We start from the raw sequence: 12,869 nt of genomic DNA, 5'->3' as shown, positions 1-12,869 counted from the left end.
CCATTCCTACTTGTTACTGAAAATCTTCATAAAAGACCTATTGTTAGTGTCGTTTGACTAAATATTAAAATGATTGAACCAAAGGCTTATACATACTAGTGTTTGACCTAGACTTATTTTAGAGCATTGTGCTGTGAGCTGGATTGACCAGTCATTACAAATGTCCTGAACATGTCACGTTAAGTTCCTGAGAGGGTAGTTATGGGAGGTGGGAGAGCGAGGGCGAGGATGTCTGGGCTTCGGCGTCGTTGTGCCAAGGAGGAAGAGATAGGGCTGCGGAAGTAAACTCCCTTTTTATGTGTTTATTATTCAATACTCCCCAACAGCATTGATCGCCAAGCTTTATTGATAGCTGGCTCCTAACATAATCGTACTAGGACTCCCATCTTTCCTAACTAACACGATTTTTCGCAAAGCTAACTGACGTGGGAATAAGGCAAAGGCAACTAAACAAATCTAAAAGAAGGCTAATCTGAGAGCTGGTTTGGTTTGCATCCACGGTGGTGTGCCTGGGCAACAGTGCTGCCTGTGTGGTCATGAAATATTCATGAAATTTTGCCTGGTCAGGCAGCCCAGACCTAAAGGCGTTTGGTTGCTTGCCTGGCCTGGAGAGTTTTCTAGCTTCTTAAAACAGCACATTAGCCAGTCCACCAATAACTATTGATGTAGTCAGCGTCCCATACAGCTATTTATGGTCACCAGGCATGGGATTCGGTGCGTGTGGACCAGGCTAACCACTACCTGGATTCTCCTGCCAGGCTAAGTACTTCTTTTGGTCACTCAGGCCAGGCTACCCCAGGTCCCTCAAGGATGGTATCCAAACAAGTAGATAGAAACAGCCAGATGCTCCAGGCCAGGCTCGATGGCAGCAGGTCAAGAACCAAACTGGCCTTGAATCTGTGTAGGACTCTCCTACTGTGTCCCCCTTTGGCTTGGCATGGCGGGTGTAATGCTGGCTCCACATCACATCACCTCCGCCTCCTCCACCTCCATCAACAGCTCGTCCTCGAGCTGAAATGCTGGGTACATCTTGGAACTCTTTGAGGTCCTCCCAAGAAGCTTCAGATGCTGCACTGTCCGCACTGTGTACTAGGATCTAGCGAGCACCTCGACTGAGGCAAACCTTTAAGTGCCTTCAGAGGTTTAGGAACAATTTTGCCATGGTGAACTTCTGGAAGGAGAGGTGGTGCCTTCAGAGGTTTAGGAACAACTTTGCCATGGTGAACTTCTGGAAGGAGAGGTGGTGCTGTGGGGGGGTTCTCCATGGAAAGCCCTGAGCTGACTGACATGAAACACGTCGTGAAGCCGGGAGCTGGAGCCGATACTAGACCAACTTTCTCGGTCATTATCCATGGAAACCTGTAGAGAGCTTGCCCCGTTTGACTCCTAAGAATGCCACTAGGCGGTGGTTGGAGCGTAGCCAGACCCACTGGTCAACCATAAAGAGAACTTCGTGATGGTTGGCATCATAGAACTTCTTGTCACGCGGCTGTGCTTGGAGGAGATGGTTCCTAACTTCACGAATGAACTCATCACAATCCTTGGCTAAGACCTCCACGGCTTGCACACAAGCAGCTCCTGGCTGATAGGAGTGCATTGCTGGGGGATCTCAGCCAAATACCACCTTCTTCTTGTCACGTGGCTGTGCTTGGAGGAGATGATTCCTAACTTCACGAATTAACTCATCACGATCCTTGGCTAAGAACTCCACGGCTTGCACATGAGCAGCTCCTGGCTGATAGGAGTGCATTGCTGGGGGATCTCAGCCATATAGCACCTTAAATGGCGTATCATGGAGTGTTGTCTACAAGGAAGTGTTATAGCAGTATTCCGCCCAAAGGCAGCCCTGCTGTAGTCAAGTGTGTGGCCTGTCCCCAGTCATGCAGCGGAGATACATGACAATAACACAGTTTACAACTGTGGGTGAAAGGCTGAACCCATGTAGAGGTGTACACTGGTCAAGCGAAATAGTTCAGACCAAAAGTTGCTGGTGAAGACCGGTTCCCCATTGAAGACGACGGACTCATGTAGGCCATGTAGACGGACAATCTCTGTGCAGAAGGCCTGTGCTACAGCTGCAGCAGTGTATAGGTGGGCAAGCAGTATGAAGTGTGCTGCCTTCAAGAAGCGATCCACCACTGACAAGAGCACAGTCTTGCCACGGAATTTGGGAAGGCCCTCGATGAAGTCCATGGAAATGTCTACCCACACTTGAGATGGCGCCTGAGGTGGTTGTACAAGGCCAGCTGGCAGCAACTGCTCAATTTTGTTGCGCTGACAAATGGTGAAGGGGAGCCTTGGCGCAGTGGTAAAGCTGCTGCCTTGTGACCATGAGGTCATGGGTTCAAGTCCTGGAAACAGCCTCTTACAGAAATGTAGGGAAAGGCTGCGTACTATAGACCCAAAGTGGTCGGACCCTTCCCTGGACCCTGCGCAAGCGGGAGCTACATGCACCAGGTTGCCCTTTTTGACAAATGGTGCAAGAACGAACAAATTCCTCCACAACAGCACGGTCCCATGGCACATGGAAATCACGGCAGAGCCGATGCAGAGTCTTTTGTATCCCTTCGTGCCCTGTGTGTGGCTGCCAAGATAGCAGGCAACAAGTGGGAAGTGTCCAACACATAGACCCGATTGTTGAATGTAATAAAACCATCGATGTATCCCCACTTGGCAGCCAGCTCACCAACCTCGAGCTTCTGGTGCAGCGAGACCAGGGTTGGATCAGCCGCTGTTTCAGCCCGCAGATCCTCATAGAGGGTAAATGAGGGGGACTGAGAGTCTGAGATTGCCAACGATGCACCATGGTCCTCCTCCCGGCGACAGAGAGCATCTGGCACCGTGTTAAGTCTTCCTGGCCTGAACTCGACGACAAAGTCATACCCGAGTAAAATTTGCTAACTCAATTGTTCTGTGAGATTGTTGATAGGCGCTGATCAAGCATGTACTTCAAGCTGAAATGATTTGTGCGTACCCGAAATGACCACCCCCATAGATATGGCCTCCAATGCCACATAGCATGGACTAGCCAAATGAGCTCACGCTCGTAAGCCGCCAACTTGGCATGGCTCGCAAGCCACCACTCCTCCCTGATGGAGCACCGCTCCAAATCTGGATCTAGAGGCATCAAAATGGACGACAAATGGCTTGGTGAAGTTTGGCATGTGTAGCACCAACGAAGAAGTGAGTGCCTCCTCCTTTAGAGCCTCAAAGGCACTCATCGCGTTGTTCGTCCAACTATAGCCCTCTTAAGGAGGTTGGTGAGGGGGGCGGTGATGGAGCCAAAGTCACACATGAACATGAACTTGCAATAGTATACTACAAGGCGAATGAAACCATGAAGAGCATGCACCGTCAGTGGCGTCGGCTAGTCCTTGACCACCTGAACCTTGGTTGGGTCCATTGCGACTCCTACCTCGGAGATGATGTGGCCCAAGTATGCCACCTTCGATGCACATGGAGTGTTTGAGGACCAATTGATGCTCCTTCAAAACCTGGAAAACTGCACGAACATGGCACACATGGTCAGCCATGTTGGACTGTGTAAATGAGGATGTCATCAAAAAATACGAGGACAAAGTGCTGGAGAAGTGGTCATAGGACGGCGTTCAGGAGCACCTGGAACATTGTCGGTGCGTTGGTAAGGCCGGTGCGTTGGTAAGGCCGAATGGTGTAACCACAAACTCAAAAAGCCCCTGATGCATCTAGAATGTCGTCTTGTGGATGTCATCATCGTGCATGCGCATTTGATGATAGCCTGAACAAAGATCCAGCTTAGTGAAGAATCGGCCCCACGAAGCTCGTCCAGAAGCTCATCAACCATCGGGGTGGGGAACTTGTCCTTTTCACCTCCGCTCATTGAGAGCACGATACTCATGGTAGGGTAGAGGTGAAACCCATAAGATCTCGCGACCAACTCATGGTTTTGGCACATGGATAGCAAGCTTCCACGCACCCTTGTCCATAGCTAGTTCTTTGGTGATACTCCAATCCTTCAGATCTCTCTTTACGGACTCCTCCCATGTTAAATTCAGTCTACCCTGACCTTTCTTGACATTATCCGCACGCTTTAGCCATCTGCTATCCGCTATGCGCTGGAGCTTCTGGAGGCCTGCGCTGAATATGCCCAAACCATCTCAGACGATGTTGGACAAGCTTCTCTTCAATTGGTGCTACCCCAACTCTATCTCGTATATTATCATTCCGGACTCAATCCTTCCTCATGTGGACACACATCCATCTCAACATGCACATCTCCGCCACACCTAACTGTTGAACATGTCGCCTTTTAGTCGGCCAACACTCAGCGCCATACAACATTGCGGGTCGAACCGCCGTCCTATAGAACTTGCCTTTTTAGCTTTTGTGGCACTCTTGTCACAGAGAATGCGAGAAGCTTGGCGCCACTTCATCCATCCGGCTTTGATGCGATGGTTCACATCTTCATCAATACGCCCATCCTTCTGCAACATTGACCCCGGTGTCCTTCTGAGGCACCACCTGCCCATCAAGGCTAACCTCCTCCTCGTGCCTAGTAGTAGTGAAACCGCACCTCATGTACTCGGTTTTAGTTCTACTAAGCCTAAAACCTTTCGAATCCAAGGTTTGTCTCCATAACTCCTATTGACCCCCGTCCGGCTATCGTAACTAGCACCACATCATCCGCAAAGAGCATACACCATGGGACCCTGGTGCGGTCCTGTCTTAATGTGACCTCATCCATCACCAAGGCAAAAAGATAAGGGCTCAAAGTTGTCCTTTGATGCAGTCCGATCTTAATCGGGAAGTCATCAATGTTGACATCACTTATTCGAACAGTTGTCACAACATTACCGTACATGTCCTTGATGAGGGTAATGTACTTTACTGTCACTATGTGTTTCTCCAAGGCCCACCACATGACATTTCGCGGAATCTTATCATAGGCCTTCTCCAAGTCAATGAACACAAATGCAAATCCTTCTTTTGCTCCTTGTATCTCTCCATAAGTTGTCGTACCAAGAAAATGACTTCCATGTTCGACCTCCAAGGCATGAAACCAAACTGATTTTTGGTGACGCTTGTCATTCTTCTTAAGTTGTGCTCAACGACTCTCTCCCATAGCTTCATTGTATGGCTCATCAGCTTAATTCCACAGTAATTAGTATAACTCTGAACATCCCCCTTGTTCTTGAAGATTACTCCGTCTCCATTCTTCTGGCATCTTGTTTGCCCGAAAAATGAGGTTGAAAAGCTTGGTTAGCCATACTATAGCTATGTCCCTGAGGCCTTTCCGCACCTCAATGAGGATACAATCAGGGCCCATCGCCTTGCCTCCTTTCATCCTTTTTAAAGCCTCCTTGACCTCAGACTCCTGGATTCGCCGCACAAAACGCCTGCTGGTCTCATCAAAGGAGTCCTTCAATTCAATCGTAGAACTCTCATTCTCCCCATTGAACAGCTTGTTGAAGTACTCCCGCCATCTATGCTTAATCTCCTCGTCCTTCACCAGGAGTTGGTCTAATCCGTCCTTGATGCACATTTGACTTGGCTAACATCCCTCGTCTGCCTCTCTCGGATCTTGGCCATCTTATAGATGTCCCTTTCGCCTTCCTTCATACCTAACCGCTAGTAGAGGTCCTCACATGCTTGACCCCTTGCTTCACCGACAGCTCGCTTTGCGGCCTTCTTCGCCATCTTGTACTTCTCTATGTTGTCTTCAGCCCTATCCAGGTATAGGCGTCTGAAACAATCTTTCTTCTCCTTAATCGCCTTATGGACATCATCATTCCACCACCAGGTATCCTTACCTTCGCTTCTTCCCCTGGACACTCCAAACTCCTCTGAGGCCACCTTACGAATGCAAGTCGCCATCTTCATCCACACAATGTCCTCATTCCCTCCTTCCTCCCAAGGGCCCTCCTTGAACACCTGAGCTACCTCCCCCTTGAGCTTCCACCACTTCGTTCTAGCAACTTTGGCATGCTTATCCCGCTGGACACGAATCCGAAAGCAAAAGTCTACAACCACTAGCTTATGCTGAGGGAGAACACTCTCTCCAGGTATCACCTTACAATCTAGGCACGCACACCTATCTTCTCTTCTCGAGAGGATGAAATCAATCTGGCTAGAGTGTTAACCACTACTAAAAGTCACCAGATGTGATTCTCTCTTTTTAAAGAGGGTGTTAGCAAGATAATCAAGCAAAAACACCAAGACTTATATCATTTCTTCACAAGTAGTATAGAGATGAAAACTCAGAATGACTTGGGAGAATTAGTCTGCGTTCTAGCATGTCAATGCATTGCAAGGCTGCCTTCTAGGATGAAAAAACTTGGCTACAGCAGGGCTGCCTTATAGGATGAGAAAACTTGGCTCGCCTTGTACCATCTGACAGGCAAGGCAATTCTATAGTAGTGTGAGCTTGAAATCGAGTCAACCAGGGTAGTGAATCCTCCTTGCTATCGTAGATTGCAAATTCCAGTTTATGAAATTTTGGCATGGCGCCGCCTGCCTTCTTGAAGCAATCACCATACTAGGAGCTGGTGTCGTTGGAGTGCTCAGCCTCTGTTTTGGTTGGGGCATTAGACGAAGCAGACATTTCCAAGTGAGCAATGGCGCATCGCTGGGCTAATGCCTGCTGCTTGAGGTCATTGATGTCGGTCTCAATCTTCTCAAGCTTGAGGTTCAGGTTGGCGTCCGTGGTGTTCCCCAGGAGCTTCTTCATGTCATCAAAGGTAACGGGGGAACCCATGGTAGCGGATGCGGAGCCAAGGATCTGACCTCCTAATACCAAGTTGTCACATGTTAAGTTCCTGAGAGGGTAGTTAGGCTTTGGTACCATTGCCCTTTGGCTTGGCATGGCGGGTGTAATTCCGGCCCCACATCACAAAACAACTCACTATTCATTAACCACCTGACTAAAGGCCAGTAAATAGAATATACCGGGTAAACAGATGGTTAACCCGGCCTCTTAAAACCTGTTGACCACCTGGTTTTGCATACTCAAAGGGGGGCGGCTGTTATGGGTATTTTGCCGGGTACCCGGTCTAATAGATCTGCTTCTAGAACATTGCACCTACTTTACTAGTGTCTTAACATCACATCTACATGTTTTCAATTGGAGGGTTGGCAGGAGCTAATTACTCGCAGTTCATGGTCAGGGCAGCTATTAGTCTGGCACTACACCTGTCTTTGGCGCCGAATCATTGTTGCTAGATCAACATACGGAAGCTTTTGATCAATTTTGCACTCCATCAGTATTCCTCCATCATAGTCCTTGATGTACCTAGAACCAGCAAGCTGTTAATATGTAAGGTACAATTAGATAGATCAATAGCATACTCTTTAGGGAACATAATAACCTGACAAGCCAAAATAATTTACAAAGATATGCTGTAGACCAGACTTACCCCTGCCATCTTTCTTTGTCGAATGTGATCTCCTTTGTGAAACCCTGCAAATGGAAAATAACTATTTATGTCCTTTTCTATAAAAAAATATTCATTTTGTGAGGCTGAGGTGTAACTTCATTTTATAATGGATGGGAATTTAGTTTTTCATGTTAGACTATTCATTTTCCTTTGTGAAATCCTGCAAAATGGAAAATATTGATTTTATAAAATACATGATGCTTCAAATGTTCACACATAATAAATGGGACTTTAGTTTTCTAGCACTAACACATGATACATAAATTTTAGAGTAAGTTATACAAGGACAGATGGCCACACCTGCTTTACAAAATAACCAACAGCATTGTTATCTGCATAAGTTAAGAAATGAGTGAGGCCATCAGCATCTCGGGCATGTTGCTTCAGATGATTCATTAGCCTTGTTCCGTAGCCTTTAACTTGTTCATCAGCTGTAATTGCACAAAATGCTATTTCTCCGAACCTCTGGCTACAGTTTTTGAAAGCACGATTAGGCCACTAACTAATGCACCAGGCTTGTGACACTAACTTATGCAGCAGAAAAGGAAGATCACTGACATGGTGCTAAACAGAGTATAGTATAAACAAAACCAACATAGAGAAATAAATGTAAACATACCATCCTGCAATCTAACCTGGTAAATGCTTGAGACCATTGATTGAAAGATAGATTCCAAGAGTAAATACAGTTGTATGAGACACTCAGATCATTACAAATCACTAAATGATAATCTGGTTAGACCGAAGAAATGCTAGCTCTGAAAATGGCAACATTACCTTGCATAAGGGCGGTAAGTAATGCCTCCTACAACATTATTATTCCTGATAACCATCATTGACTTGTGAGTTCTGCAAAATAAAATACAGTTAGTTAACTTTGTAAGTACTATTTAGGAATCAAGAAATTTAAGCAACCCTCAAAAAATAAACCACAGTGGCATTATCTAAATTATAAACCATACACACATTAGATTGGGCATTACCTATCCATAACAAGTCGGACTATATACTCCTTGGGCATATTAGGGAGCTGCCGTGCAAAGATATTCTTCAAACCTACCAACCTGGGGAAGACATAGCAGTCAATAACAAGTACCATCATAATTCATAAGTTCGAAGCTATGAAATGAATTAGAATGCGCACCAGATCATATGTTCGTCGACTCCATCGTTAGAATAACAGAGAAATTTCAGCTTCCCTGTATCTTCCTGCAGAATAAATTAACCCCTTTAGCAAATTCATTCTAATGAACCCTAACACGGTTAACAACAATCAAACGAAGTAACTCAAAGCTAAGTTTTCACCTCACGCTTGAGACCCTCCTCGCGGGCGCTGTAAGCGCCACTAGTCTGGATATTGTCCGTGAACAGCCCCTTGGAGTCCTCCTTCCCGTCTCCAGCCGCCGCGGACGCGGCATCGGGCTTAGGAGCCGCCGCTGTGACGGCAGATGCGGACGACGAGTCGGGCTTCGGAGGCCTGCCGGATGAGGATGCAGGTGCGGCATCGAGGCGAGCGGCGGTGAAGGTGGTAAGGGAGTCGTCGTCATCCTCGTCAGAATGGGAGGAGGACGGAGACGACGGGCGGGAAGGCGAGGATAGGGAGGTGGCGGGGGACGACGGCGCCGTGGTGTCGTCGTCCTCGTCGGCGGTGGCGTCAGAGAGGGATGGTGGCGGAAGCTTCCGCTTGCGGTGGGAGGCGCCGCCGCCCGACGTGGCGCCGGAGTGGGAGGGTGAGGGCGCCGCGAGGCCGTCCATGGAGGTTCTAGAAGTTCGAGGGGTTAGGGTTTCGAGGAGATCTGGAATCCAGAAGGTTCTGTGTCTTCTGCCGTTTGCGTAGGTATTCGAAATCGGCCGAATTCTATCGTCTCACTGGCAGTAGGACCATGTATTTTGTTGTAGAAACTAATGTTAGTCAGCGGACGCGAAACTTCGGTTCTGTGGGGCTTCTCCAACGGCTTCCCGAGAAAATCTTCGTTAACTACTCACTACAAATATGCTCATGCATTGTACCGGAAGAAAACAAATCACATATTTTTTTTAAACGGACACTTAAATCACCGGCAAAGAATCAGAGTCGTTCAAACAATTTTACCGTATTTTACCATCTGATGCAGACCTCTGTTTGTATATAGACGCGACCACTTGTCTGACATCGGGCAAACCTAAAACAAACCTACGAGACGTTTGTGGGAGTGTAGACGGCCGCCAAGCAAAAGCAGCCATAAATCCCATGCTTAGATGTGTTGTGATGGAAAGCGGATGCTTGGCGAAAAGTGGATTGACTTGTATTTGACAAACGGTGGTTTTTATCTTCCTGGCGGCTCGGAGGAGAAAAAACCCTAGCCGCCGCGACTCCTCCCCCTCCCCTCCTTGTCTCGCCGTCACCGGAGGGGTCTCCCTGGCAAAGGCCGGGCGGCCCTGAGGAAGATGGCGGCGGGACAACAATTCTCTTGTGGTGACGCAGGCATGTGAGAGCTCTGCGCGCGACAGAGGAGTTGCGGACGGTGGCGGCCACCGCCGCGGGACGGGAAAAGCACGACGATTCGGTTGGCCTGGCGATGTGGGCGCACCGTGCGTGGAGACAGTGTGGCCTACAACCTACTTGGCGGCTTGGATCTGGGGCTCCTGATCTGGGTCGGGCATCCAGGTTGGGGCTTTGCCCGGTGTAACGGCGACGGCCGCTGTGCTGCGTGCTGGCCTGTTGGTGGTGGCCGGCCAGGAGGCGGCGGTGGATCTGGCTTCAGATCTGTCCGGTAACGAGTTTGGAGCGGCAAGACTTTCGGTGAAAACCGAGCCTCGACTACGGTTATGGTGGACGATAGCGGCATCTTTTGGCGTCATTACCTTATCGAAGGCATCGTCATAGCAAGTCACGTCACTCCTTTCGACCTGCTCTGGGGTAAACCCTAGATCTTTTTTCACGGATCGGATGATGGCGAAGTCAGGTGTCGCGCTCCTTGCTGGAGGCATCGTTTTGGAGCAGGTACCGACTAGGTGGACAGGTGGTGAAGTGGCGTGGTATCTACCGCGTCATAGACTACTGGTCTCGGCGGCGTGGCGCAACGGGGTCTCGCCGACAGATGCGTGTCGATTGACGCGCGCAGGGAGGTGGCGATGTCTGGCGTCGTGGTGGCGTCGACGGCAGCTAGACCGAGTAAGGTAGATGCAGCAGTACAGCACTAAAGATAGATTGGTGGCAGGTGGTTGCGGCGGCCTTATACCCAGCAGGCGTCCTGGTTGAGGAGTGCGCCGAACTATTGGGTGCCCCATACCCGGCAGGCGTTCTGGTTCGGACCTCAGGTTTTTGATGTTAGGTTTGGCTGCGAAGTCTGTGGTATTAGGTCTACACTATCAACATCCCTTCATCAACTAGATAGGAGTAGCGGCAGATGTTGTCTAGATAGTGGCTTTAGTCTTACTGTTGTATGACTTTGTAAAGTCTTGTATAAATAATTAATAAAATGGTTGCATGCATCATCCAGATGCAGAGGTTGGGATCCTCCTCTTTTTCAAAAAAAAATTGAAAAGTGAAATTCATTTGGTGGAAGGTGTCTTAACTGGATTTTATTTGGCAGAAAGCAGTGGAAAGTAGTTTTGACCGATTTATTTCATGGTTACATTTTTTAAAATTAATAAAAGTGGACGTTTGGGGAACGATTGGATGGTCGGCTTCTATATTTATAGTCACACACCATCCCTGATTGGTCCGCAAACAAACACCGTGTTTGTTTTAGGGTCTGTGCTGGAGATGCCTTAATCATGAATCAAAAACTCAGTTCCACGTTCTCTATTTTACCAAGACAACCCATTTAAAATTTGTAGCTAAACCCATCTAAAAATAGTAGCCAGTTCGAAGTTATTTACTTAGATACTAACTCACTAATCCCTCTACAAGAAAATTAGCAGATTAATTCTTAATTCTTTTGAATAATAATGCTCATCTTTTGTGATGTTTCAATTGGATGGTGAATGGTGAACTTTAGAAACTCACCTCATTTATCTTTTTTCCTAACGTATACCCCTTTGCTAGTCAAATAGTTGGAAGTTACAAATAGAATGTTTTTGTTTGATCGTATACCAAATCAGTGACATGACACTACATCACAAATAAAATGATTAGATCTATTCGGATATATCATGATGCAAGAAGCGCCTGGCATACACCGAGAAGCAAACACAATCTTAATAAAAAATTATGAGGAAAATTTCAATCTATTCATCAAATGTCAAAGTAGTACAAAAAACATCAGAAGTAAAAATACATCCAGGTTCGTAGATCACCTAGCTACGACTACAAGCACTAGAGCAAGTCAAAGGCACGCTGCCGTCATTGCCCCTCTCTCATCGAAGCCGGACAAACCTTGTTGTAGTAGACAGTCAGGAAGTCGTCATGCTAAGGCCCCATAGGACCAGCACACTAGGGCAGCAACCTCCGCTGATAGAGAGATTCTTAGATCAGAAGGATCCAACCTATAAACACATGAACACGAGATGAGCGAAGATCGGATCCACGTGGATCCATCAAAGACAAATGCCGATCGAATCCCATGAGATCCCTCGAAGACAAATCTCCACACACCCTCCGACGATGCTACAAACACCACCTGGATGAGGGCTAAGCGAGGAGTATTTTATTCCATCTCCAAAGAGTCTCCGTCATCTCGCCTCTCTGAGCAAGACACAAACCCTAACAAAACTCAAAAAATCATTTGAAAACGAAGCCCTCCCGTCAGCAAGGGCTAGGATCCACTGCGCTTCCATGGCCCTAGGACCATAGAAGACGAGATAGACTGGCGGCAATGCCAATGGGAGGCACAAGAAACCCTGGCGCTTAGGATGCCCTCACGGACAAGAGCGAAGGGGTATGCCACTAGTTGTACGTGTAAACACAATCTTAGTATTAATCATGCATAAGTTTTATCCACGTTCTACCGTAGGGATTTAGCTGCTCCAATATCTGTGATATGCGACACTACTTTCGATATGTCAACCAGCAAATCTCATAATAGGTAGTGTTACCCACACATGTGCGTTAGAGTTGAAACATATGCTTCATGTCCACGGGTGTCATAGACCATGGTACGTGCAGCCAATGGCATCATTATGATGATTGACATTTCGATGAAGTTGGTCGAATCTAGATATGTAGATGCGTGCCAGTAATTTCTTACAAAAAAAGATGTGTGTAAGCAATTGAATTTTTTTCACAAAGCGGATGTAGCCTTGCGGTGGTCTGTACAATAGTGCGATTCGTCCTCCACGACGCATAGTTTTATTGGTCGGCAGGGACGGAGCCAGGATTTAAACATGACGGGGGAGAAGACGACAATGGATATACATAAGTTTCTTTTCCTCGAAGACATGTTTAAATGGGTGTTGCTTTGTTGTAAAGGCGCTCTACAGGTGTCTCCAAAGGTACATGTTGGGTAGGCGTATTTCGAGATTAGGATTTGTCAC

General features: G+C 47.5%; 1 protein-coding gene across 1 annotated transcript in view; it reads right to left on the bottom strand.

Moving 5' to 3' along the window:
- LOC123043920 (histone acetyltransferase GCN5) overlaps nucleotides 1-9,279 on the bottom strand; it is a 32,905-nt gene extending 23,626 nt beyond the window's left edge. The window contains exons 1-7 of the mRNA XM_044466528.1: nucleotides 8,718-9,279; nucleotides 8,557-8,621; nucleotides 8,396-8,476; nucleotides 8,190-8,261; nucleotides 7,713-7,881; nucleotides 7,392-7,435; nucleotides 7,168-7,267 (exon numbers count right to left, since the gene is read on the bottom strand). Coding sequence (XP_044322463.1) covers nucleotides 7,168-7,267; nucleotides 7,392-7,435; nucleotides 7,713-7,881; nucleotides 8,190-8,261; nucleotides 8,396-8,476; nucleotides 8,557-8,621; nucleotides 8,718-9,167 — 981 coding nt within the window. The 5' untranslated portion in view covers nucleotides 9,168-9,279. The remainder of the gene's footprint in view (nucleotides 1-7,167; nucleotides 7,268-7,391; nucleotides 7,436-7,712; nucleotides 7,882-8,189; nucleotides 8,262-8,395; nucleotides 8,477-8,556; nucleotides 8,622-8,717) is intronic.
- Nucleotides 9,280-12,869: the final 3,590 nt, after the last annotated feature.

Source organism: Triticum aestivum, chromosome 1A (assembly GCF_018294505.1).
Source record: "Triticum aestivum cultivar Chinese Spring chromosome 1A, IWGSC CS RefSeq v2.1, whole genome shotgun sequence".
In the NCBI taxonomy this organism is placed as follows: Eukaryota; Viridiplantae; Streptophyta; class Magnoliopsida; order Poales; family Poaceae; genus Triticum; species Triticum aestivum.
The sequence above is the reverse complement of the archived record's forward strand: the minus strand, read 5'-3'. Positions and strand labels throughout refer to the sequence as shown.